The sequence below is a fragment of the Zosterops lateralis genome, assembly GCF_965231275.1.
Source record: "Zosterops lateralis genome assembly, chromosome: W".
NCBI classification, from domain to species: domain Eukaryota; kingdom Metazoa; phylum Chordata; class Aves; order Passeriformes; family Zosteropidae; genus Zosterops; species Zosterops lateralis.
The window spans coordinates 25,540,327-25,567,993 of NC_139801.1; the positions used below are offsets into that span (position 1 = coordinate 25,540,327).

Genomic DNA, 27,667 nt, shown 5'->3' on the forward strand with positions numbered 1-27,667 from the left:
ATCACCACAGTCTGCCCTGTCTTCCTATATCTTCCTATTAAATTTTAACAATCTCTGCATAATGTCACTGTCTATCCCATGTGTATGTATGCTGCAAGGACTAAATGCCAGTTACTGGTGAGACCTGTGTATGTATGAACAAAACTTCGTGCAAGATACTGGAGTCAGACTAGAGCTGTAGGTGTCTCTGTGGCCTGTGGTGTCAGCTACTGGAACAAGTATCAGTAGTTGGAGGGGCCATAGCTCTTTAGACCTAGGGTGGGTACTACAAACTTTGTGCCTGGAGTGCCCGCTACTGGGGGAGCTGTCATAAGTGTATTTGGTGCCAGCTACTCCAGTCAGACCAGAGGTGCAGGCATCCCTGGCCTGTGTGTTGGGGGTTAGATTTGTTTCTTTTTTACTTATAGAATTTTTTTCATAAGTTGCTAGGAAACTAACTACTGGGTACTTATAAGTACTCAGGCAGAACAAAGGGGCCAAAGGAGAGGAGTTGTAGCACCTGGCAACATTTCTTTGGGTGTTTGGGAGTTTCTCTCGGAGAGGGAGATAGCTCGAGTTTTTGGGGCAGGTAAAGGACAGGGCTGGAGGCAGCTTCTCTCTCTTGCTCTTGGCATCGGAGAGAAGACAGCCAGGCTGCTGCTTGCTGTGGGAGGAGTTCGCTGTCACTACTGGGTCCGGTCCTGAGAAAATCTACCATCATCTGAATTCTCCATTCCTAAGGAGGCCCTGCCCCTTCCTAGCAGATACCTGTCTTTCAAACCAAGACACTGTGGTGCTGGCTGCTGGACTGAGTGGGGTCTTAAGATCAGCTACCAGAGTGAGTCATGGTCTCTGCCTCCAGCCATTGGGGCAGGAACAGTATGTGTCCCAAAACATAGCTAACGGGGGAAATCAGCATGAGTGAGGGGTCCAGCACTGGTAGCTGGACAGCCAGTCACAGCCCATGTGGTGCCTGGTGCCAGCTGCTGAGAAAAAGGGAGTGGTTGCCTGCATCTTCCCCAAACCTGGTATGCATGTGTATTGGCTAGCAAACTTCAATCTGGACCTAGCAAATGAGTAGAGAAGAACCTCAAGTCTAGGCAGGACTATTAAGTAGGCAAGAGTCTGTGCTAGTATGCCCAGGGGGACTTGTGAATGTGGAGTGCTTGTGAGATGAGTGCATGAGTGTTTGCTAGTGAGCATCAAGCTGGACTAGCTGGCAAATAGACCTGTGAAGCAGGTAAGAGTGCCTGGGATGCAGGCAGGGGTACTGGACAAAGAGGGCCATGTCAGTACTCAAAGGATCACAGTGAATGCATGTGCGCTTGTGAATCTAGAGAGCATCACGTACCTTCACTAGCAACAACATTTTATCTCTACCAGGTGAAGAGGAAGGAGTGAACTTGGCTGCCTAATCTTATGTTTTATGCAAGTCCTACATGTAGGTGCTGTTGAAGGCAGCACTGTCTGTGGTCATCTGTGTGATGGGCCATGTGTCAGTGTCCTCCGTGTGTGTACAGGTCTCCAAAATATGTGCTCAGCTTCAGTAGTGGTTGAACTTACAAACAGGAAAGTGGCAGCTGCATCCCTCAGCCTGGACATGGGCCCTAGGTCCCCAGACTGGGCTTCAGCAGCTGAGCAGAAGAGAGTCCTGAGCTGGATAAGTTAGCCATGCTCTTAACATCCCTTAAAATTAACAAATCACCATATTACTTGGAATGAAATCCAGGATATTATTAAAAAGCCTTTAGCTAGTTAGCCTCCAAACATCACAGTTGACTCGACAGCTTCTGGATCTGTTCCCTTATTACCATCACCTCCCCATGTATACAGGTATACTGGTTTTGGCTCGGATAGAGTTAAATTTCTTCATAGTACCCCATATATTGCTATGCTTTGGCTCTGTGACTAAAGGAGTATTGATAATACATCAGTGTTTTAGCTATTGCTGAACAGTTCTCAAGCATCATCAAGACCTTTTGTGTCTCACACTGCCCCAGCAGCAGGTAGACTGGGGATGTACAAGTAGTTGGGAGAGGACACAGCTGAAACAGCTGATCCCAACTTACCAAAAGGATATTCCATACCATATGCCATCATGCTCAGCAAAAAAAAAAACATAGGGAAGAAAGGAGGACGATTCAGAGTTACACTGTTTATCTTTCCAAGAAATCATTACATGTGATGGAGCCCTGCTTTCCTGGAGATGGCTAAACATCTGCCTGCCAATGGGAAGGAACGACTTAATTCTTTATTTTGCTTTGCTTGCACAGGCAGACTTTGCTTTCCCTATTATCTCAACCCACAGGTTTTTGCACTTTTACCTTTCTTATTCTCTCTCTGCCCCCCCCCCCCCCCCCCCCCCAACCCATCCCCCTAGGGGCAGGGGAGAAGTGAGCAAGCAGCTGTATATGCTGGTTGCCAGCTGGGATTAAACCATGACCAGTATTTGTGGCATGCAACCTAGGACTCAAAGGGTTTGAGATAATGACAGATTTGACCAGACCATATTAGAGGGAACATAGAATTATTATAGCTGTTTAACCACTGCTGACCATAATATTAACTTATCCATTCTCGGTATTAGTTTATCTGGTCTGTGCCATGCTCCCTTTTTTGCTGTAGATATTAAAGACTTTTTGGCTTGAGAAGACAACAGGAGCTGTCCCCATGGCCAACAGAGCCAGTTCCAATCAACTCAAAGACAGACTTGCCCTTGGATAAAGCTGAGCCAATCAGTGATGGTGGTAGCATATCTGTAATAATATATTTAAGAAAGTAAAAAAAACTGCACAGCAGCAGCTGTAAGAGAGGAGTGAGGAAATATGAGGAAAATAACCCTGCAGACACCAAGGTTAGTGGAGAAGGAGGGGGAAGAGGTGCTGTAGGCAGTAGAGCAGATTCCCCTGAAGCCAGTGGAGAAGACCATGGTGACACAGGTTGTCCCCCTGCAGCCCTTGAAGGACCCCACATCAGATCAGGTGGATGTGTTCTGAAGAAAGCTGCAGACAATGTTGAGGAACTGAGCAATGCCCCTCCTTATCCTAACCAATGATGATTTTGCCATATTTTCTACCCATCCTGTTGCTGGGGAGGGAGGTGAGAGAGCAGCTCGATGGGTATCTGGCAGCCAGCCAACCCACCCCACCCTGGACCTTTCACTTCAGTCTAGTTGCTGCCTTACTAAATACAAAATGAATCTGCTAAGTGTGACTGAGTAGCAGAAAAGTGATGTCTTCATTCTGAAACTTGATTCAAAGGTATCTGATTGCATTTCTTACAATTTTCAGAGCTGCAACCCTAAAAAAGACCCCTCTACCTGAATGCTGCTTTTGAAACCCAATATCAACAGTAATAATCATCATAATTCCAGCCACATACATCTAAACATGTCCTGCATTTCTGACCATTATCCTTAATCATTTGATGGAGAAATAATAATTACTCCAGTTTTAAATCTAAAAATGAAAAAATATGCACCAATAATTCATATGTTTTTAGGGAAGACCAAGACACTTGAGTCTCAGAACAGGCTGACCAGCTGTGAGAGACTGGAGGACATTGCTGGCTCAAAACATTTTCAGTGAGTGTGTGAGGGGAAGGAGCAGGTTGGGCCTTGCCTTTGGTGAGGTGATGCATTGCCCTGTACATTCCACTCTCCCTGAGCCTGTATCCCAGCCCTACAATGGCTGTCAATCACTGGCATACTGGAGGCAATGCTCCACATCTCATCTCTGGAGACTCAATCTAGCCCCAGAGTGGCCAGATGACCAGAAGTCTCACCTGAGGAAAGGGCCCAGGAAAACCAAAGGGTACTTAAACTGAAGCATGAGGCGAGCACACGTCTTGACCCTACCTCCTCTTGGAATTTCTATCAGTTGAACACTGCTGGAATCAGGAGTGCCAGCTATGTTTGTTCTTTTCTATATTTATTTTGTCTTTCTCTTTCTTCTTTTAATTCCCTCTTCTTGGAGTTTTGAGTAACTTAAAATCAAATGGGCTTGGAGTTTGCTAAGTTAAATGGGGTGAAGTTAATGCTTTGTGAAATGCTTTATGTTGATTGAATGTTGCTCTAAACTTTTACCAAAGTTCTCTGATTTTCTGAAGTTGCCAATAAAGTTTTTTTTGTTGTTGTTGTTTAGACCTCTTGAGAATATCTTGATGGTACTTCTCCCGTGCATCTAACTCAGAATACATGAAAAACCGTAAGCCCTTTTAAGAAGCTCGTCAAGAGAGTTTTTGGGGGTCTTACACCAGTTTTAATTCTTCTACTACTCCTTGATATAAGGCCCTTAGCAGGCACAAAGGAGAGAGATCCTCCTTCTCCCGCATAAGTTCTCAAAAAAATTTCTTAAAGCATGCACATTTTTATAGGGATCTACAACAAAAACAACTAGACAACAGTTCCCTGAATGTCCTTCTGTAATCATACATTCCTCAGGCATTAACAGTATTCCCACACAAATATGAATATATTCCCTACTGCTGGAAAGATACCCAAACTTCTTGGTCAAGAATTTAACTTAGGATTGATAACACACATAACTGTTGAATAAGTGAAGTGGGTGTTAGAAATAAATACAAAACATACACCTGTGCCATAAAGGGAAACCTAAAAACAGGGCTACAGACTTTTCTAAAAAGAAAATTGTCTGAACACAAAGCAGTGCAAGCATGTAGATTCTCAACACTGTAATGAGGGCTGAGAACAAACTATTTCTAAGAGTATCAAAATCCAAATTATTTATTATTTTATTGTTTCCATAGCAAAGAAGTCACCTTGCATTTCAGAAAAAATTCAGACCTTCTGGCACAAGCAACAGTGACATCTAGATGTAAAGTCTTGACAAGACTTGAGGAGAATGCTTACTGAGAAAAACAGAAGCAAAACAACTGTTGCAGTAGGCTATTATATGGTATGTAATTGCTTTGCATCAATGGTCACTGTTGAAATATTCAGAAAAATTAAATGGAAGGGTTGAGGGAAAACAGCAAGGGCCACTTTATAAAAAAACCCCAATATATGGAAAATCAATATACCAATAATTCAAAAACTGGGGCTTTTTTTACAAAGGTTTAGCCTTTTCTGTAAAACCAGGAATTAGTGGCCTGCACACCAAGAATCCGGGGACTGGGCTGCAAAACTGATTCAGACTGATGAAAGAGTGCTGTGAGAAACTATAGAGGTAAAGGTGATGATGTAGTCACTGTTAATAGCTCAAGGAGTCAATAGGGAAAACACCAGCATAGTGTGCGTGTGTGTGTGTATATATGTATAGTACATACCTTCCTGGTCAGCATTTAAATTACCACATACTTCAAGAAAAAAACCACCGCATTTTCTGGATATTTTATTATACTTTCATTGTAATTTAAAAACAATGCTGAAGCAGCTTACCACCTCTGTTGATGTTTCTGCGTGTTCAGAAGCAACATGTTCCTGAAGAGATGTTTCTGTATAACCCATCTTTCCACAATAAGGACAAGTAAAGGACTGTGGCTGCTCTACAGAGAAAGCTTCTCCACCATAATACAAATCTGGAAAAAGATGATATTTTACAAATGGTTATTTTCAAGCAGGATAGCCCATTACTCTATTTATATAACTTCTTTATATATACACTTATGTACATGTAATCACTGTCAATTTCATTAATTAATTAATCTAAAATAAACATTTTCCTTCTGCACAAAGTATATATGCCAATACTATAAAGCTGTTCAATGACTCAACTTCCAAAAGAATAAACAGACTACATGATTTTTACACTAGCAAACAACATGGCTCTTCCTGAATGTTAGAAAATTAAGTCTGATGGTGCTGGTGAACCATCACTTTTCTCCCCATCCTTGTTTATACCATAGGTGAGCTTGTATTACAGGTAAAATCACTGTAGATACACTGTGCTCTCACAGCAAATCTTTGTTAAATATTGTTATTTAAAATTACTCGGTGACACTAGCACTTCCTATGTTGATATTGGTGCCATAGCTGAACCAGTGTTTAACAATATGGGGAGCTAATCTCTGGCTAAATGAATCATCTTCTAATAGTAAAGCCTCAAGCTAAAATGTAGTCAATTTATCCAGACCTTAGACTTGGCATTTTAAAGCTTAACTTCATGCAAACAGCTCACATTTTTGCAAAAGGTAGCTGGAGGGTTTTGATCTTGTACCCTTATAAGCACTCAAGATGAACTTACACCACAGGAACTTAAACAGAAGTAACATAAGTTCTTAATACGATTTTCCTGAGAAATGTGCATTACCTTATTTGCCTAGTTAACTCCTTGAAAATGGCAGAAACAGTGAGAAAACCATATGCTTCCACATAATACAAATCATAAAGCATCCTCAGCTTAGTATGTAGAGCCTGTGGCTCGCTGCCAGCAATTCTTTTTCAGAAACACCAAAACTGGGAAATCTGCTGTGAACTTCTTTGCTGTTCTGCCAAAAAGTATAATTTCTATGGAGTACTAGATATGCACATCCCTGTTCTTTAATAGACCTATTGCATTGCTTTCTGCCCTTTGCCAGGACAGCATACCAATGTTTGTGCCCATTCAGCATTTTAAAGTTTATGTTTAACAAGCATCTTTTCCCAGAATCACTCTAGGAACTGAAAAACAATACAAATGTCACCATTCAGAATTTCACCTTCCTCATTCAGAAATACTAGATTGTGCATTGACTTACAGAAGAAGTGAGACAACTAGGCTCATAAACACAAACACAGGTGAAGCTGAAAGTCACTAGTGCTTCTTATTCATTTCCAGCAGTCTCACATGAGTCCCTATACTGGTTCAAGTCTCTCAAAATTCAAGGCCATGACTAAAGCTCCTCCAGTAACCTCTCAATAGTATATATTTCACAGCATTTCAACGCTGCTAAGCACTAAAATAATTGATCAGGTGTGGCAGGTTGACCTTGGCTGGCCACCAAGTGCCCACCAAAGTGCTCTCACTCTCCCCCTCTTCAACAGGACATGGGGAGGAAATAAGATGAAAAAGCTCATGGGTCAAGATAAAGACACAGAGATTGCTTACCAGTTATCGTCAGGGGCAAAACAGACTCTTACATGGGGAAAATTAATTTATTGCAAATAAAAATAGTGTAAGATAGCAAAGAACAAAGACAAAACTAAAAACACATTCCCCCTCCACCCTTCTCAGGCTCAATTTCACTCATGATTCTTGTACCTCCTTCCCCCACAAGAAATGCAGGCAGATAGGGAATAAGGGGGTTACAGTCAGTTCAAAACACTTCATCTCTGCTGCTAATTCTTCCTCACACTCTTCCCTTGCTCCAGAGTGGGGGGGTCTCTCACACAGGATTCAGTCCTTCACAAAACTGCTCCAACATGGGTCCTTTTCCACAGAGTACAGTCCTTCAGGAACAGACAACTCTAGCATGGGTGTCCTGGGGTGACTTTTTGATGCTTGGTTCCCCAATTGTCTGTTCTGTTGATGCTGTATATTGGGTTCTGCACCTTTAAGACTGGTTCTGAGAGCAATGGGGGGGAAAGAAGCATGTAGTTTGTTTTCAGAAACTGCACTCACTCCTCTGCATTCTGCTCCTGGACTGTGTTCATCTGAGGCACAGACAGGCAGTGGGATGGAGATCTCCTTTGCTTTTAGTTAGTCAAGCTAGCTGAGGCAGAGAAGCTCCCTGGACTGTTTTTTTCTTCTTTTTCTTGGGACTGTTTAAACCTGTCCTGGACTGAAAAACCCAGAAGAGCATTGGGAGCTCATACCTGTGGCCCACTGGGGCCTGGACCTCAGCATTTTCCAGCAGCACCAGAGGGACTGGGACTGATAAGAGACTGAGAGAGAGCCGAGGTACAACCCACAGCAAGGACTTTCTCAATTTGCCATCTCGCTTCAGAACGAGAGGTTTCATTGTTTCATATTATTCATTTTTTTTGTGCTTGTGGGCACTTTGTTAAATAAATAGTTTTTTCCACTTTTCTCTAAGGAGATTTTCTCCTGGACTGGTTGGGGGGGGGGGGGGGGGGGGGCGTTTGGGTTTGCTTCCCAGAGGGACCCTATTCGGAGGTTTCCTCCCAAATTTGCCCTAAACCAGGACAATGGGTCACCCATTGGCCACAGAACCTGCCAAAAAAAAAAACATTCCTACATAGGCTATTTCTCCACAGGCTGCAGTTCCTGCCAGAAGCCTGTTCTTGTGCCTGGCCCTCCACAGGCTGCAGGGCTGCTCTGATGTGGTCCACCACAGGCTGCAGGGAAACATCTGCTCCAGAGCCTAGAGTAACTCATCCCCCTGCTTCTTCACTGACCTTGGTGTCTGCAGGGTTGTTCCTCTTGCATTTTTCTCACTCTTCCCTCACAGGTGCTGCACAGTGCTATTTACCCTTTCTCAAATATTTTGTCACAGAGACACCACCAGCACTGCTGATTAGCTCAGCTTTGGCCAGTGGCAGGTCTGTCTTGGAGCCAGATGGAATTGGCTCTGTCTGACATGGGGGCAGCTTCTGGTGTCTTGTCACAGAAGCCACCTCTGCAGCCCCCCTGCCCACCCCTCCGAAGATCCTGGCAAGTATTCTTACAGACTTATACAATTGCACACTAATTTCACTAGATCTCCAAGCTATCCCTGACATCAATCTACTTGGCTCATTGCCCCATCACAACCCAGAACTTGAAAAAGGTTTCAAGCACAGATTACCACAGAATCACAGAATGGTTTGGGTTGGAAGGGACCTTAAAGATCACCTAGTTCCAACCCCCCTGCCATGGACAGGGATGTCAGTCACTAGATCAGATTACTCAGGGCCCCATCCAATCTGGCCCCATCACTTCCAGGGATGGGGCATCCACAGCCTCTCTGGGCAACCTATTCCAGTACCTCATCATCCTCTGAGTAAAGAATTTCTTCCTAACATCTAATCTAAACCTGCCCTCTGTCAGTTTAAAACTGTTTCCCCTTGTCCTATCACTATCTATCCATGTAAAAAGTTGCACTATCTCTCTTTTTTAGAAGCCCTTTTCAAGTACTGGAAGGCCTCAATGAGTTCTCCTCTGAGCCTTCTCTTCTCCATACTGAACAATCCCAGCACTTTCAGCCTGTCTTCATAGGAGAGGTGCTCCAGGCTTCAGATCATCTTCGTGGACTCCTCTGGACCTGCTCTAACAGGTCCATGTCTTTCTTGTGCTGAGGACCCCAGACCTGGACACAGTACTCCAGGTGGGGTCTCATGAGGGCAGAGGAGAGAGGGAGAATCCCCTCCCTCGACCTGCTGGCCACACCTCTCTTGATGCAGCCCAGGATGTTGTTGGCCTTCTGGGCTATGAGTGCACACCGTTGGCTCATGTCCAGGTCTCCCTGGATGGCATCCCATCCTTCTATTGTGTCAACTGCATCACTCAGCTTTGTGTCATCTGCAAACTTGCTCAGAGTGCGCTCGATCTCACTGTCTGTTTCATTGATGAAGATATTTGTCTTGGTTTGAAAGACAGGTGTCTGCTAAGGAGGGGCAGGGCCTCCCTTTGAATTATTATAATTTAGAAAATTAAAGGGGCTTTCAGGCAGAGGTATGGGGATAGGAATAACAGTTCTTTACTAGTATGTATAACCAGGCAAACAAACAACAACTACAACAATAATAATAACAGAACCAGGAACCTCGAGGGGCTTTGTTTCACAAAGCCTAGGGCAGTCCAATCTCTTGGGACTCCGAGAGCACCAGGCTGGAACAGTGGAAAAATCCCGGGCTGGTGGATGATCAGAAACTCTGCCAGTGGTAGCTGGAATGTCAGGGATGTCCCGGCAGGGCAGGGAGCGCAGGGCTACTACAGAGTAGCAAAAAGCCTCACAGCAGTGCCAAAGAAACGGCGGTGGCAGGACAGGGCTGGCCCAACAGGGCAGGACGAGGCGAACTCAGTGTTCCAGGGCCCATGAGCAGATGGTGGTAGATTTTCTCAGGACCGGACCTGGTGGGAACAGCAAACTCCTACCGCAGCAAGCAGCAGCCTGCCCGTGTCCTCTCTGATGCAATGCTGAGAGCAAGAGAGCAAAGCTGCCCCCAGCCCTGTCCTTATCTCCCCCTCCTGACTTTTGGCCACCTCTTTGTTTTGGTCAAGCACCCTTAAGCACCCAGTACTTAGTCTCCTAGCAACTTATGGGGAAAAATTCTTTAGAGTAAAAAAGGAACAAACCTAACCCCCAACAATATTGAAGAGCTCTGGTCCCAAGACAGAGCCCTGAGGGACACCACTTGTCACCAGCCTCCACCTGGACATAGAGCCATTGACCACAACTCTCTAGCTGCATACATCCAGCCAATTCCTTATCTACCAAGTAGTTCACCCTTCAAATTCCTGTCTCTAAAACTGGGAGATAATGATGTGGTGTAGGACCTCGTCAAAGGCCTTACAGAATTCTAGGTAGATGATATTGCTTGGTCTTCCTTTGTTGACCATTGCAGTCATTCCATCATAGGAGCTCACCAGACTGGACTGATACGATTTGCCCTTAGTGAAGCCATGCCGGCTGTCTTGGAACCCCTCCTTGCCTTGCATGTGCCTTAACATTGCTTCCATGAGGACCTGCTCCATGATCTTCCCAGGCACGCCCAGAGGTAAGGCTCACAGGTCTGCAGTTCCCGGGATCTTCCTTTCTCCCCTCTTTAAAAATTGGAGTGATGGTTCCCCTTTTCCAGTCACCAGGGACTTTGCCTGACTGCCATGACTTTTCAAACATGATGGAGAGTGGCTTGGCAAGAACATCAGCCAGTTCCCTCATGACCCCGTGATACATCTCATCAGGCCCCATGAACTTGTGGCTATTCAGCTTCATCAAGTGGTCTCAAACCTGCTCTTTGCTTACAGTGGGAGGGCCTCTGCTACTCTAACTCCCACCTAGAGGTTCAGGGACTTGAGAGACAGGAGAAACCTGACTGACAGTGAAGACTGAGGTGAAGAACTATCAATTGCAACCAGTTCTCCCTTCTCATTTATTGGGGGTGGGGGATAGGGAGGGGGTGTGTACACTCTCCTTGGCCTTTGTTTTCTGACCTATGTACTTTTAGAATCCCTTATTTTTATTCTTCACATCCCTTGGCGAGTTCCATTCCATCTTTGCCTCAGCTTTCCTGACCCAATTCCTACTCATCCAAACCCTGTCCCTGTACTCTCCCCAGGTCATCTGTCCCTGCTCCCACTGGCTGTGCATTTCCTTTTAACTCCTCAGTTTGAGGAACAGATCCTTGCTCAGTCATGCCGGTATCCAGCCTGCCTTGCTCAATTTGCTACCAACTGGAATAGGGAGTTCTTGCACTCTTAAGTAAAGTGGCCTTAAAGCGTTGTGAGCTTTGGTCAACCCCTCTGTCCATAAGGACAGTTACCCAGGTTATCTCATTCATCAACTCCTTAAACAGCTGGAAGTTCTCTCTTGCAAAGTTCAGGGTCTTGACTTTGCTCCTCTCCAGGCTCACACTCCTTGAGATCAGAAACTCAACCAGGGTGCGGTCGCTACAGCCCAGGCTGCCTCCAGTCTTAACCTCTTTAATGGGCTCATCTGCAGTGGTGAGCACCAGGTCCAGTAATGCCTCACCTCTGGTTGGTTTGTGTAATACCTGGACTAGGACGTTGTCCTCTACACACCCCAGGAGTCTCCTGGATTGCTTACAGCCATCTTTATTGCTTTCCCAGTCCAGGTGTTTGAAATCTGAAATCCCCCATCAGGATGAGAGCTTGCGAGTGTGATGCTTCTTGTAGCTGAAATAAGGCCTTGTCGACAGGATCCCCCATATCAGTTGGCCTTTACTAGACCCCCACACCAGATGTCCTTTTTTGGCCTGGTTCTTGATTTTTACCCACAGACTCTCAGCCTTTTTATGCCCATTTTTGGCTTGCCAACAGGACTGCAGTAGGTGTCTCCTTCCCACATTGATTCTAGTTTAAAATTCTCCTGATTAGTCCCACCAGCTTAAGCCCACAGACCCGTTTGTCCCATCCAGGACAGGTGGATCCCATCAGGCCCCAGCATACATTGTCTTCAATGGTTTAAAACCCCAAAGTTTTGGTACAGGCACTAGTCCTGGAGCCAGGTATTGATATCCTGGGTTTGCCTGATTCTTCCAAAGTGTCCTTCCATTACTGGAAGAACTGAGGAAAACACTACCTGTGCTCCTGAACTTTTTAGGATTCTTCCCTGGGCTCTAAAGTCTCTTTTGACTGATCTTACTTTTTTTTTTTTTTTTTTTTTTTTGGTGACATTGTTTGTACATTGTTGAAAGAGCAGGAATGGATAGTAGTCTGAAGGTTGAATTAGGCTCTTCAATCTTGTGTCAACATTCCTAATTCGGGCCCCAGGGAGGCAGCAAGCTTCCCTGGAAAGAGGGTCTGGTCTGAGAACAGGTGCTTCTGCACCACACAGGAGGGACTCAATGACCATAACTCAGTGTTTCTTCTTGGTGCTGGTCTTAATACAGGTTTTGTTGTGAGGGTTTGGTCTCTCTGACCTTGACAAAACTGCTTGCACAGGTTCCTCCTCTTTCTCATTATGAGCTTCATTTGCCATACCCATGGCTTTGTACCTGTTCTATAAGGGTATGTGAGAGAGTAACTTAGAGGGTAAGGAGGTTACTTTCTCTTACTGCTCCATGCTGTAACTTTCTTCTACCTTTCCTTATCCCTTGTGATACTGCCTTTCCTCTGGCAGAAAGCAGATCCTGGACCTGCCTCCATAGTGGCCATGTTGACTTGGCTTCTATACATCATAGATGGCAGAGTACAGTTCCATTGATGAATCTCCATCAGACTCTTGAATACTCCTCAGTCTGCTGCTCGCCTCCTCCTGAAGCTCAGCCACCTGGCAGAGCAGTTCATCAATCTGGTCATAGCTTCCACAGTCTTGCTTGCAATCACTTTCCATCTCTAGGAATATCCCTTCAGATATGCCACAGCCAGAAACCTGGGTGATTGCATCGTTGAATAGGAGCTCTGTCTGTATGGCTCCATTGGTTTTCCCAGATGCTAGAAGCTGAGGAGAAGCAGAGGACACTGCTTTTTGCCAGGTGGCCACCATGCTGCTGCTGCTGTGTGCCTGCCTACTAGGAATGCATATGCTTGTTTGTTGCAGTCAGCTGGACTGATTATTTTTGCCTGCTTAAATCTCCTGTGCTGCCTGGTGCAGGCTCTGCCCCTTGCTGTCACTTTCAGTGGGTCTGAGGTCAGTCGCTTGGGGAACACCCTCTGTTCAAGACAAGCCTCTACTTGTCCACATGTATCTCGTGGATTTTTAAAAATTATATGAGTAACACACTAATCCAAAGGTGTGTTTACTTGGACACTTTCAAAGAAAAATATTGTGGTTTCCTAGATGCTTTCTAGATGCACAAAACATTCACAAGGTGGTTGGAAAAACTTTTAAAAAGTCAACATTGAATGTTAATTTATAGCTCCATAAGCAAGCATATATCAGTCCTCTTTTCCCTATGAATCATGTACACTTAATGTTTATGATGATGCAGTCATTTAACCCTATATGTAATATATAAGAATAACTGTCATCAAAGAATAAATAAGTTTAAACCATATATCTCAAATAGTGACCAGAACACTGAATTAATATATACTGTTACACAAATATTTTTACCTTGTCAATAAGCAGAAAAGTAAATTTTAAGAAGGAATAGCTAGAAACTTCAATGATATGATTTTCAAAACTAGATTTGTATATTTAAATTCATCTTTCCAAACTGGATTCTCAGATGACAGATTTCAAAGTCGTTACAAGGCAGGCTTAGGGCAAGCAGCTACTGGAGAATTAGACATGAATGAGATACTTCTCTGCTCAGAGAGCTCTGAGAAAGAAACTATATATTGGTATATTCAGCTGTTTTGAGCTTTAAATGCATATAGGAAATAGCATAATGTGTATATTCGATACTTTTTTAAAATCAAGAAGCTAAAAATATTACTAAAAATCTTAAAAACTTCAACAACAATATCTACACTACAATCACAGAATTGTTAGGTTTGCAAGGGACCTCTGGAGGTCATCTAGTCCAAACCTGCCAAGGCAGGGTTACCTAGAGCAGGTTACACAGGAACACAGCTGAGCGGGTTTTGAATGTCTCCAGAGAGAGAGACTCCATGCCCTCCCTGGGCAGCCTGTGCCAGTGCTCTACCACCCTCAGTGGAAAGAGGTTCTTCCTCATGTTGAGGTGGAACTCCTTGTGTTTTAGTTTATGGCCATTGCTTCTTGTCCTGTAGCTGGGCACCACTGAACAATCTGGCACCATCCTCTTGGCACCTGCCTTTGAGATATTTATATGCATTAATGTGATCCCCTCTCAGTTTTCTCCAGACTAACCAGGCCCATCTCCTGCAGTATCTCCTCATAAGAGAGGTGCTCCAGACCCCTAATCATCTTTTAGCCTCTGCAGGACCCTCTTCAGTAGCTCCTTGTCTTTTTTGTTCTGAGGAGCCCAGAACTGGACACAGCACTCCAGATATGGCCTCACTAGGGCTGAGCAGAGGATCAGGATCACCTCCTTTGACCTGCTGGCCACAGTCTTCCTAATGCACCCCAGAATCCCATTAGCCCTCCTGGCTCCAGGGCACACTGCTGGTTCATGGACAACTTGTCATCCACCAAGACCCCCAGGTCCTTCTCTGCAGAGCTGCTCTCTAGTAGGTCAGCCCCCAAACTGTACTGGTACTTGGGGTTATTCCTCCCCAGGTGCAGGACTCTACACTTGCCCTTGTTGAACCTCATTAGGTTTCTCTCCACTCAACTTTCTGACCTATCAAGAATCACTACAAAATTTTTATTTAAACATTAACCTTGAAGGCTTAAAACAGGTATATGAAGAAATAAGCATCCAATGTTTTAAATGCAAAGATTTGCTATGAAAGTATCTCCTGAATTATAACACTCATGTTATAAATATGATGTGATAGAAATTAGTCAGGGAAGAAAACCAGTAATTTAGAGGACTACTTCCTAGCCCTTGCCACTAGTCTTCCACATTCAGTACAGCCTACCATCCTTGCTGCATTAACAACCCCTTATGTAATTACAGAAGAACATTTTCCCTAAACTCTCACTATTATTTCTCTTCTTCACCATGGCACTTTCTGGTACAACATATTGAGGCAAGGAGGGGTGGGTGCATGTAGTTTTGTGGCACCTTTTGAATTGAAAGTTAATTTAGGAGCAATCCATTTTATCAGATACCTATTTAATAGTCTGATAATTTGCTGTGTGTCAAAATGTCGCCCCTGACTTTCTTGCTTTCGAGTGTTTGAACCTTTGCAGCAGCTTTCTCACGTTGCTTCACATAAACAATTGTCCTGGGTTGCAGTGTAGGATGTACACAAAGTATTTATTCTATCACCATCTTCATGAACTGTTGAAACCAGGTGGGCTAGTGTTTTCCCAAGCCCCCTGCCTTTTCTGCTAATGGCCCATTAACGCCTTTGGGGTGTTTTCTGCTAATGACTTTTGGGGTGTCTCCTGCTAATGGCCCATGAGTCACAGGTAACTCCCTCCAGGGGTTATCTCTGTTAATGGGCCATCAAGGACCCATTTCACACTTCTCATGCTATTGTGAGATGCTCTGCCCAGGGGGAGGAGCCAAGCATTCCCACCTGGATATAAGCTGGGATTTGGGACAGTGCAAGGGAGCACTTATCCACTGGATTCCCAGAGGACCAGAGCTCCCAGACCTTTCTACAGGATCACTGCTTCAGCAAGAGCACCTCACCTGGACTGCTTCCACCATCCTGCTCAGGTTGTATTCTGACTCTGTCAGTGATTCTTTGTGTTATTGCATTTATTTTATTTTACTTTTACCTTTTTACCTTTCTTCTTATTAAATTATATCTCTGACTTGGAGCCTCACATTCATTTTGCTTTCAAACCACAACAACAATATTGTATTCTTGGAATTTATCAGTATGTTTTGCATACTTGTTCTCTGAGAGAGAATTTGACTGATGGTCATAGTGACCAATGGAGTCAGGAGGTTGTGACCTCCTTGGGCCAATCTTGGCCCTCTGTACAAAATGTATATAAGTAGAATTGGAGTCAGATAATAAAGAGCCTTCCATGTTTGACCCTGCTGCTGCCTGCTGTGCTCTGTGAGGGTCCGCACCCACGTCGCAACGTGTTGTCCCTCTAAGGGCAGGGGTAACATCAAAACACTTAACCCAAAAGAATAAAACACATTTCATATGCTAGAACCAAAGACAGAACAAGCTTTTTATCTGGAGACAGGAATTTGCTATGATTTTCAGAATGCTATTTGGAGGGGAAAAAGTTCCCAAGTAGTGAAATAAAATACAAGTTTTTAACTACTGCAAACAACTTTAATATAAATTAAATTATTACTTACCAAAATCTACTCTTGTTAGTATGCACTGCATTGGATGGTCAGTTGTATGCCTCGTTGTCGTTGCACCACTCTCATAACAAGTTGCACACAAATCGTAATCGTAGCAAATTAAACACTTGTATCTGCGACCTCGAAAATTTCCTTTTAAACATGCATCACAGCTGACACCTGTGAACAAAGAAAATTGCTTGAAAACAACAGTAATTTCACATTGGTTTAATGATACAGATTTGTTGCTATAGCCCCCAACAATGAAAGGAATTCAACCAAGAAGCTTTTATGGAGCTGATGCACAATAAGACTCAATTTTAAGCATATTTATATCTTTTAAAAGGCAGTAATCATCCAAAGTGAAAGTTAAAGTAAAATAAAAACCAGTCAAGCACTCAAAATGATAATTTGCTAGGATATAAATTATTTTTAATCACTTTTTTTCCACGGTTTGAAAGCTTAGGTAAAAACATTCTCAAGGTTAAATAGTATAGTTTGTGAAAACAAAACAAAGTCCACAGCAGACCATCCCACAAGTCACACAAAACCACACACCACCACCAACACATAAAACCATCCCTCCCTGGCTTTTGTGTTTATTTTTATACTTTCTAATAATTAAATTCTGAAGAATGTCAGAACCATTTTTCACAACCTAAACGTATCCAAGACTAGAAAATTAGGTCTTCTATTTTGAAGTACAGAATAACTTTGAATACATCTTAATTTTATGTTGCATCATCTCTTCAGCTTCTTCCTTTTGAAAGTTCAAACTTTGTACTGTAAAGCAATCAGTCTCACTGCCTGGGTCAGGAAAAACCTTCATTATCTTTTAAAAGTTTTTGCAATTTTCTCTATGTCATTTCCGTTCTCTGCTGTTAATTTAGATAAGGGCAAAGGAAGTATCATCATCTTTTCATCTGTCAAGGCCCACAAAAACTTCCATCATTGCAGTAGTAAATTAAAGGCCTTCATGATAATATCTAGTGTGTACAACACATGCAATATTTTGATTGAAGTCCTCCTTTAGGATCAATTTAAACAAGCTTTTCATAGTTCAGTGCAAATGCAGAAAATTTTATAGAAACAATGTTATTGGAAGAAAGCACCGACATTGACTTCAAGAGGATTAGTAGAGGAAGATCATCAAGATCTCAAAACTGCAAATATCCCAATGGTCATTTCCTAATTATAAACTCTATTATCAGATAAAAATCTAGTATTAACACAACTCATCACTATTGCTTGTGATGTCAGGACCAGGGAGCAAAGTTAAATTACATAGAATTCTCACAGCATCTCTCCAAGCTAGTATTTCTTCATATCATTCTAAAATACCATGTTTTCATTTTGATAACCTGACAGCAGGTGGTATATGCACTACTTTTATGTAACAGGAGAGAAAAGCATCGAGAAAAAAAAGCCTCAGAAATTCAGCTGGATTTTTTAATACGCTGCATTAATTAAAATTATATAAAATTAATTAAAATTTTAGAAGTTTGCCCCTCTACACCTTAAAAACAAAACAAAACAAAACAAAAAAAAAAAAAAAAACAAACCCAAAAACAAACCCAGAGCACTGAAAGATAACAGAATGCCAAAGTGAATTGAATGCATCCTAATTAATCTCAGGTTTTGAGGAAAAACACACACTCAGGAGGGGTTCATTTATAAGCAGGAAACAAAAAGGGCAAACTAATTAAAAAGTTGTGAAAAGAATTCAGCTTTGTCATGAGTTTCTGATTTACATGATGCAAAAATGATATTTTTAAAGTTTTTTAATTATTTCCTATTCTGTGGAAACCGTTTTCCTGTACCATTTTCAGAATGGCCTCATGGAAACAATCAGAAAAGAAAAATACCCTAGCTTATTTTTGAATAAAGTTTTTGATGCATTTTACATTAGAAAATAGCAAGAAGACTTTTTCAGGTTTTCTCCTGTTAATTACCAATATACAAGTACATATGTGGACTGATAAACAGACCCAAATAATGACATTTATACCCATGTACCCTCTCTTCACTATCAGAATAATTATGGCTACTAGGTTTCGTTACAAAACTTGCTGCTTGTTGTCCTGGGTAACCCAAAATGTTATTATATTTCATATCTATCTGTGCCCAAAAATTGTTACTTTCTCTTTAAGGCCCTGGGGCAACAAAGAGAATCATGGGGCAGGCAGGGGGTCCCTTTTTAAAGTCGGGTTGCCCAAACAGAGCGTTTTATTTATTTATTTATTTTGCCTCATGGAGGTGGGTTTTTTTGTTTTATTTTGGGTTTTTTTTCCTGATCTTGGACTGCCTAGGGGCAAATTCTGGGAGTGCCTGTCTGCACTCTGCACTCGAGGCTCTGGGCTGAGTGGAGCGGAGCAGCTCTGCTCCAGTCTGAGTCGCCCCAGCCTGCCAGCCAACTGCCCTGCTGAGAGTAGGGCAAAGTCGTTACACGAGTTCTAGCCCTTAAATGAGTGCCAGCCATAAGAGTGTGCCAACAGCATTTGCTGACGAAATTGCCTCTGCTGGATACATGGGGAGGGGGGGAGGGGGGCTGGCGCCATTTTCCCCTTTGTCTTTCAAGCCATGTGCTCGGCTGCAAAACATGCCATCTTGGGGGGGGTGGTGTCACTCCTCAATTTAAGTTTTTCTTTAGATTCTTATATACCTTAGGTCAAAGTTACAAGGTGCTTATATAGCTTGAGTTATAAGATATCAATATAACCTGAATAATGACTTTTTATATATCTATATAATCTGATATCAATATAACTGAAAGAAATGAAGTTGAAAGATTCCTGATTATATATGTTAAAATCCTCTTAATTGTTGTATAATAAGTGTATTAATGTTCTAAATGGTTTGTAATTGTAAGTCCCTGTGGTGCAGCAGTGAAGAGCCAGCTCCGTGGTCTCCCTGCAAAGGCAGGGAGCACATTTGCTCTTTGAAAACCGACGGCCCCGCTCCCTCCGAAGCCGCCGCCGCTCCCGGGCCGGCACCACCGCCCGAGTCGCTGCCGTCGCCTCGGAAGGGACGAGAGGTCTTGTTCCCCACGCCCGTACTCCCCAGAGGGGCTGCCCGGGTCGCCGCCGCCGTCTCGGAGGGGGCCAGTGCACAGCCACTTCGCTCTTCGCTCTACAACTGATTTATTAAAAAACTATGGATATTGATCTAATACCAATATCCAACTATGACGGACAAAGACTCTCTAACAGTTTAAAGTTAGAAAGTGTATGTTTATTACGACGCCGGGCAGCGTGCGGGATCGCTCCCAAATACACATGCGCAATTTACAGATGATCACAGGGTCTTTTTATGTACAGGAGTATTGAATACCCAAAACACAAATGCATATTCATAACTCTGGTACATCCCATTCCCCTCTTTGTATGGTAATTAGCCAAAAAGCCATCAAGCATGCGTAGTTTGTTCTTTGAAATGGGTCGGTGGTCTTTTTTATAGGGTGGGGTCCCAAAATGATGAAGTAAGATGGGTCTTCATCTCTTTGACTTTTTAACCTTTAGTGTTACGTGACAGCTGAATCCTGTTTTTTTCAGGACTGTTTGATTTATGATTGTATTGTATTCATGGAGTCTATTGATTATTCAGGATGCAAAAGCCTAGTTTGACAGCTTCCATGATTTATCAGTTCCTTCAGTCTGGCTTCTGTTAACAAAAGGGAAGTCTTAGCTACCTTACCTCAGCAATATTTATTTTAACTAAAGTCTTTAATTCTTCTAAATCAATGCTTCACAACAAGCCAGCGTTCTCAGCGGAGTCGCGGGACCCCCACCGCCACCGGGGCCACCCGCCCCCCCCTGCAGCTGCCGCCGCCGATACTGCCCCGGCCCTCTGCCCTGGCCCGCCGAACCGGCCCCATGCCCCCACTGCCGTGGCTACCGCCGCGGAGCCGGCCCGCCACCGCAGCCCCCGGCCCGCCACCGCCGGGGCCGCATCACCTCCCCGGAGCCGCCGCCACCGCCTGGCCCGGCCCCACACCCTCGGCAGCGCGGGTCTGCCCTGCAGCTGCCGCCGCCACGAATCAGCGCCCTGCCACAGCGGCCACCGCGCGGGTCCTCCAACCACTACTGCCGATACCACGTGCACTCCATCGGCATTCCTGCCCACGTGCGTCCCGTCGGCATTTCCTGCTGGCATGGAAATTAGCAGAACACCCATGAAACCCTGCTGCAAGCTAGAACATAATCGGCACCAAAAATCCCCAGCCGAGACAAACCGATGCAAAATCCGGACCCACAAAAGACAGTACTGAACTGACTATGCCCTTAAGTGTTAGTAAACAGTTTTTTGTATCTCGCTATAACTTAAAAAAGTGCCCGAAGAGATGGGGGATACCCCTGGATTGGGCCGGCTGTGTTAGCTCTAGGAACATCTGCGAGGGCGGGCTCCTGGCTCTGCAGTGACCAAAGCTGCAAAGCTGAATGGTACTTCCTCCTCAAGGGTGAACCGGGAAGAGCAGCAAAGGCTCAAACTATTCCTCGAGTTACCCCTTAGAGAGCTGATCACTAAAGGCATTTTAAGGAGAAAACATTGTCTCCTGCCCATTTCTAACAATAACCTTGTCTTGGGATGACTTTATGATGCTTGTATCCCCAGTTGTCTGTTCTGTTTATGCTGGATATTAAGTTTTGCATCTTTAAGACTGGTTCTGAGAGTGAAAGGGGGAGAGAAGCATGCAGTTTGTTTTCAGAACTTGCACTTGCTCCCCCACAACCTTCTCATGGACTGTGTTGTCTGCAGCACGGACATGCGGGAGAGAGCTCTCCTTTGCTTTTAGTTAGTTTTTTAGCTAGCTGAAACAGAGAAGTTTTCCCTGGACTAAGGTTTTTCTTTTTCTTGGAACTGTTCAAACCTGCTCTGGACTGAAAACCCAGAAAAACACCAGGAGCTCACCGGCATTTTCTAGCGCAAGAGGGGCTGATTGTCTCTTTTGTATTAGGAACAGCACTAATAATGATGTAAGAAATAAAATACAAAGTTCCTGAATTCAGTTGAGCGTTAATACTGTAAAGTGTCCCTTTTTGTTAGATAGTATTTACCATTACCTGTTGTAAGGCTTTCTCTGTTAGATACCGTTATCTCTGCAAATGCTTTCCCTAAATGTTTTCTCTATTAAGTGATACTTATCTCGGACCCCTTTGAAGTTGTATCTCTCCCTTCTCCTCTTCTCCCACCACTCTCCCACATAGCAGCCGATGACACCACCCAACATGCAAACGAGGAGACCTCAAGCGCTCATGGGACTATATTTGGACACATAACCCCGAAAAACAACGAGCCAAGCCAAAATCATGGACTAAGAATAACCACTCTGAGTCAGAAGAACCATAGAGAACCTCAAACCAACCTAAGCTGAGTTCCACCTCGTCATCATAACTTAAACAACACTTGACCAGGCAGACACCCCTAAACTATGAGCCCAATAGAGTCTTCCCAGGGACACTCGTGAGGAGGAAGCCCCAGCTCTGCCGTGCGGCAAAGCTGAACACCTCCTCCCCTGCGTCGTCCATCGGGAGCAGCAGTGGTGAGCGCAACCCCTCGAACCCCCACCTAGAGCTGATCTTAATAAAGGCATTAAAAAGGAGCTGGTCTCCTTGCCCATTCATTTCAATGACACAAGACTCTCTTCAGTCTCAGAAGACAAAAGGAGCAATCTGTATTTTTGACCATCCTTTTTATAGACAGTTCTGAGGGAATGAGACATGATTGGCCATCAAACCAACACTTCACCATCATTGGCCAGTCAGAAACAGCACCCCTCGAACATTTTTACAAGTAAGCAACAAGTTGGACAATCAACACCTGCGAAGACTGTTTTTCACCTTCAAGGACTGTTTTGATTCCTCCTCACAATTTCTCAGGCCTGTGTGAGAAAGTTATGTGACAATTTCACACAGACTCTGCTGCTGCCTGATCTCTCACTTTCAGCATCCACAGTTCCCCCTTTTGTTTTAAGGCAGAAAGGCAGCATTTACTGTAATCTCCTGCAGGGCCCTAGCAGGAAAGAGAACCAACATAGCACAAGATGTCCCTTTAGTAATTTGCCAGCTCCCAAACGGAACCTCAACCAGACACTGATTTAGAATGATCAGGGAGATTCTATGGCACATGCTATAGAATTCTTCATGCACCACCCTCAAGTCTTGTTGTTCGTTCTTGCAAGGAATCAGTTACTAATTCTAATATAATCAATTACTAATTCTAATATAGCAAACGAAACGTTAGTCTGCTCAAAGAACTAGCAGTCTAACTTGTCAACATTCACTATTTCAGAAACAAAAGAAGAAACAGAATGCTCACTCTCTACCTGTAGAGAGACCATCTGATTGATGATCGGCATCCCGATCATCATTCAAATGTTGCCTGTTGGCCACATTCAGGTTTTGGTGTCCTAAATCAGGGTGAACGTACCTTGCAGGTATCCACTGTACTCCAATATCTGTGGAAACATGCATACCCACGACCCCAAGCGATGAGCTCACACGGGCCTTTCCACTTATAGTGGTTAGATCCTGTATCTGGACTTTAATTCGAGGCAGGTGCATCTCGCCTGAAGATTGCAACAAAGGAGAGTAATTTCTAATGACAGGATTATTTGAATTTTGTGGCACTATAACGAGATTAATTGTATATAGAGCCCTGCCCAATTGACTGTGTGGGATTTCTCCAGGCATTCCCCTTTTTTTGTTTTTAGAACACGCTTTTAAGTTCCATGAGTGCGTTCAACGCTGGCTTGACCAGTTGGAGAATGCGGAATACCAAATTTGTGTGATACTCCCCATAATTGTAAAAACTGCTACGTCTTCTGTGAGACGTAGGTGGAGGTATTATCAGTTTCAGAAAAGAAGGTATATCCAAGATTACAAAAGCTAACTTCCAATGAGCAATAGCATCACGACTCTTTTCTCCAGTGTGAGCAGATGCCCACATAGCAGAGGAGAAGGTGTTACTAAACATGTGCACATATTTAAATTGGCCAAATTCAGCAATAAGAGTGACATCCGTTTGTTAAAGCTAAAGTCTTTTAATCAGAAATTAGTCAAATAATAGACGCATGCAATATCACATGGGAAATCAAATTATTATCAAGCACTAAACACTGCACCATCAGCTCAGAAACTGCAAACAGCTGAAAACTTCATTCAGGAAGGACCTGGACACCCTTTCCTGGGCAAGGGTCTCAGGTTCACTCCAAAGATCAGTTCAGCTGTCATATTTTTAAGGTCAAATTGCCGAGCCAAATAAGTCATATGTAGTTTTTTGATGCGAAAACATCTGGGCTGTTGTCAATTTTCTCATCCAGGAAGAGCTAAGACCTGGCCACTGCCTGAGCTCTAACTGGGAGAGAATACCCTAAACATATTCTAAAACAAGGTTCTTAAGAATCTTGGGGTAAAGACTAATTTAACTCCTAATAACTGGTCTCCTCCGAAATTCTGTCAGGATAAGGGTGCTTTGAACTCAGTAAAGTCTTGGAGTGGTCCTATGACCCGAACTGGAACATCATCCCAATCCCGCAGTGTAGAGGAGGCCTCTTACAAGCTCAAATAACATTCCTTGGAACTCTAAAAAACACTTAAAAATCATGAAACAGCATCGAGCGACTACTGAGCTAGTACAGAAACTAGCATAAACAACTAGAAAACAAGGAAAAATCCTGGAACGCCACATGTCTTATAGATAATTACACACAAAGAGATGACAAAGTATATGAGAAGAAGCCAGCTGTAAAACAATAATGTTATCTCATAAATAATACTCATTATAAAAACAATGAACTCACATCATGCCATCAATATATCAGTAATAACTATCTTAGAGAGCTAAGACTTGTCTAAACAGCCATGTGCTTATGACCTTAAAATGAAACTCAGAAAAACACTAAACTAATGCACAACCAATGACAGCTACAATGTAGAATTATTAATAAATCTTCTGTGTTATATGTGAAAATGCAACAAGCTGCACGTTCTACATTTCACAAACAGGTATTTAAAACTTAGAATAATGTGAAATGAAACAGCACTTAATATAGATAAAACTTAAAACAAGCATCTTTTAACAAACGTAAACAAAGCTGTCTTGGGGTGGGCAGACGCAGGCTAAAAACCGAACGAATCTGATGTCCCCTCGGCTCCACCCAGAGCCACCCGCCTGCTGCCTCGCTCAAGTGGAGTTTGGCGGCAACCGCCCCCTGCTGCTCTCAGGCAAGGGGGGGGGGCAGCGGCCGCGCCAGGCCCACATGCCTGGACCACACACCCTGCCGTCCATTGGCACCACGTGGGGGGAATGGAGGGGGGAGGATGGGTGCGACAGAAACTGTCATTCCCCTTGGCCCCTCCCGCAGCTGCTCTTTTCCACTGTTTTTGTCATGCATCTGCAGTGGCACCCGCGCCTCCACCCTTGGCACCCGTGGTGCCGCGCAGGGGAGGGAATGGGAGGGGGAAACCGGGCACAGGGAAAGGAACTCCAGACACTGCCACAGTGTCTGCGGCGCGGTGGGGGGTCAAGCACGGAGAGAAGACTCCGGCAGCCGCCACCCTGCAGCCCAATACTGAGAGTCCAGAAGCGGCAGGGGCTGCCCCCGGCTCTCCAGTCCTGGGTTGGCTGCCCCGCCCTTCATCACCATCGAAGCAGCGGCGCTTCCGCCCGCAGCGTCTGCAGTGACGCAGGGGGGTCGGGGCCCGAGCACAGAGAAAAAGAGAGAGAGAGAGAGAGACCCCGGCCGCCACCAGTGCTGCAGCCGCCATGGGGAAAACAACAAAGACTGCCGCACAGCAGTCATGGCCGTAGAAAACGCAGACTCACCGTGGCTCGCCCGGCTTGGCACAGCCTCCCTCGGGCTGCATTTCCATCTCCCCCTGCCCCCAAACAACCGCGGAGGGAATAAATAAAGAGAAAACACAGTAAAACAGACCCTATAAATCATACGCAACCAATATTAAAACAAATATAGGAAAAGTTAAAGGCATAGAGCACTCATAAGGTGAACCCCTGGTCTCCGCAGCCCTCTCAGGCCGGCGGCACCTCCGCTACTACCCAGGCTGTTAGTACATCCCACCCCCAGAGGTGAAATGGAACTGCTGCGACCCAGGGCCAAACCGCCGCTGTCTGTCCCTCTGCATTTCTGACCAACACAGACTGTGGGCTTACAGAGATCTGTACTTCGCCTTCCAACCATGCCATGGCCAATCCCCCAGGAGCTAAAGGCCACGTCGGAGGCCACGCAGAGAAGGATGCGACCGTAAAGTCAGCGCCAGACTCAACCAGACCCTGAAGCTGGATCGAAGGCGGGCTGGTTCCGGGCAGGCTCAAGGTACACGTCATCTGTGGTCTCTGATGAAGTGAAGACTGTCCCATGGGCATTGCAATGTGGAGAAGGAGGAGGAGGAGCCAAGGCAACCCGAGCTGCCTGCAGCGGAGGATTCCAGCTGCCGGCCGGTTGGTGAAGGAAAGCCTTCACAGAAGGCACAATCAGTCCTCTCTAGAGGGCCGGTTCCTCAGTTCAGAAACCTGTCCCAACAGCTTGCGTATGCAGTTATGCAGAGGTTTGTACCGGGAAATACAAACTCAAGCCTCGTTGGGCTGCCGTTCAAGACCAGCTCTCCGGCCAGGTCCTCTACCCCGTGGTCAGAAAGAACAGCCCTCTCTAGGAAGGTGCAGGGAGTAATCTGCTCACCTTTCAAGAGTAAGCACCGGTGACAGTCCGTCTAGGCTGCGATGGACAGTTGGGGTCACCAGAAGTCGCTATTGTATTAGGAATGGCGCTAATAACGACACAATACTCTCTTTGGTCTCAGAAGGCAAAAAGAGCGATCTTTATTTTTGACCATCCTTTTTATAGACAGTTCTGAGGGAATGAGACATGATTGGCCATCAAACCAACACTTCACCATCATTGGCCAGTCAGAAACAGCACCCCTCGAACATTTTTACAAGTAAGCAACAAGTTGGACAATCAACACCCGCGAAGACTGTTTTTCACCTTCAAGGACTGTTTTGATTCCTCCTCACAATTTCTCAGGCCTGTGTGAGAAAGTTATGTGACAATTTCACACAGACTCTGCTGCTGCCTGATCTCTCACTTTCAGCACCTACAGGACTGATAACAGACTGAGTGAGCCGAGCTACACCCCACAAAAAGGACTTTCTTAATTTGCCATCTCTTAAGAACAGTGAGAGGTTTTATCATTTCATATTGCTCTTTTAATTTTTTTTTAAATGCTTGGGAATACTTTGCTTGTTAAATTAACATTTTTTTCCACTTTTCTCCAAGGAAATCTTTTCCCAAACCAGTTGGGGGAGGGGGCCACGTGAATTTGCTTTCTAGAGGGACCCCATTCAGAGGTTTCCTCCAAAATTTGCCCTAAACCAGGACAAATACATAATTTGGCACTCAACGCGTGGCTCGAGAAAGTAGAGAAAGCCTGTACTGATTGCATTTTGGTTGTACTTACTGATAAAAATGAAAATTAGAAATGTTAAAGATTTGAAGAGTTGAAACCCTTGATTGTCATAGAATAAGTGCATTAATATTTTAAATGTAATAATCTTAAATTGTAATAGTAAAAAGCCACCTCCGTAGTCCCCCTCCGATCCCGGAGTGGACTGCTCGCTGCCTTGAGAGTGCCTGCACCCCCCCCAGACCCCGGATCACCTTAAGAAAAACCTGCACAGGCCCCGGAGCGGGCTGCCGCGGCTCCCATCCCAGGCAGCCGCCTTCCCCCTGTAGCCGCGGACCGACGGGGCAGCCCGTCTCCAGCCCGGCCTGCTCCGCTTCCCGGGCCCCCGCCAGGCAGCCGCAGCCGCCGCGGCATGCCAACAGGGCGGCCTCCACCCCGGCCCGCTCCAGGGGGGACCCGGCTCTCCAGAGCCCGTGGAGCCACCACCACGTAGCGCGAGCGGCCAAACCAGCCCGAGCCTGGCGCGGAGAGCCCCCGCGGCTCCAGCCGCGGTCGCTGGACCGCCGCCGCCACTGCGGCGGCATAATTCTGCCGACGGGACGCCTGCCCCGACCCGACCCCGCTCCAAAAAGGAACTGCTCCCCGAACCGCGGCGGATAGCCGCCAAGGTGCCACCACAGGCACCTCTTCCCCCCGCCACCATCGAGCCCGCAGGACCTCCGAGACGCCTGTTCCCCGAGCGCAGCCATCTCGCTGAGACCTGTTGCGAAATTGCCATGAGGCTGCTGTAGCCCCTGCCTCACCGGGGCGACCCCGTAGAATATGCAAATTAGAAATCCCAAATGCATTCTGGGATCCTTTTTAACACCAAAAACCCCCTATAAAAATAAATCTAAGTAAGATTTAAACTCACAAAAAC

The 27,667-nt window shown here is 44.9% G+C and overlaps 1 protein-coding gene across 3 annotated transcripts in view; it reads right to left on the reverse strand.

Moving 5' to 3' along the window:
• LOC310922193 (E3 ubiquitin-protein ligase KCMF1-like) overlaps window positions 1-27,667 on the reverse strand; it is a 65,486-nt gene that overhangs the window by 21,529 nt on the left and 16,290 nt on the right. For 2 of the 3 annotated variants that reach the window (XM_083882616.1, XM_083882614.1), the window contains exons 2-3: window positions 16,343-16,510; window positions 5,378-5,517 (exon numbers count right to left, since the gene is read on the reverse strand). In XM_083882616.1, the coding sequence (XP_083738742.1) occupies window positions 5,378-5,517; window positions 16,343-16,373 (171 nt within the window). In that variant the 5' untranslated portion in view covers window positions 16,374-16,510. The remainder of the gene's footprint in view (window positions 1-5,377; window positions 5,518-16,342; window positions 16,511-27,667) is intronic. The other variant, XM_083882615.1, reaches the window with a different exon arrangement.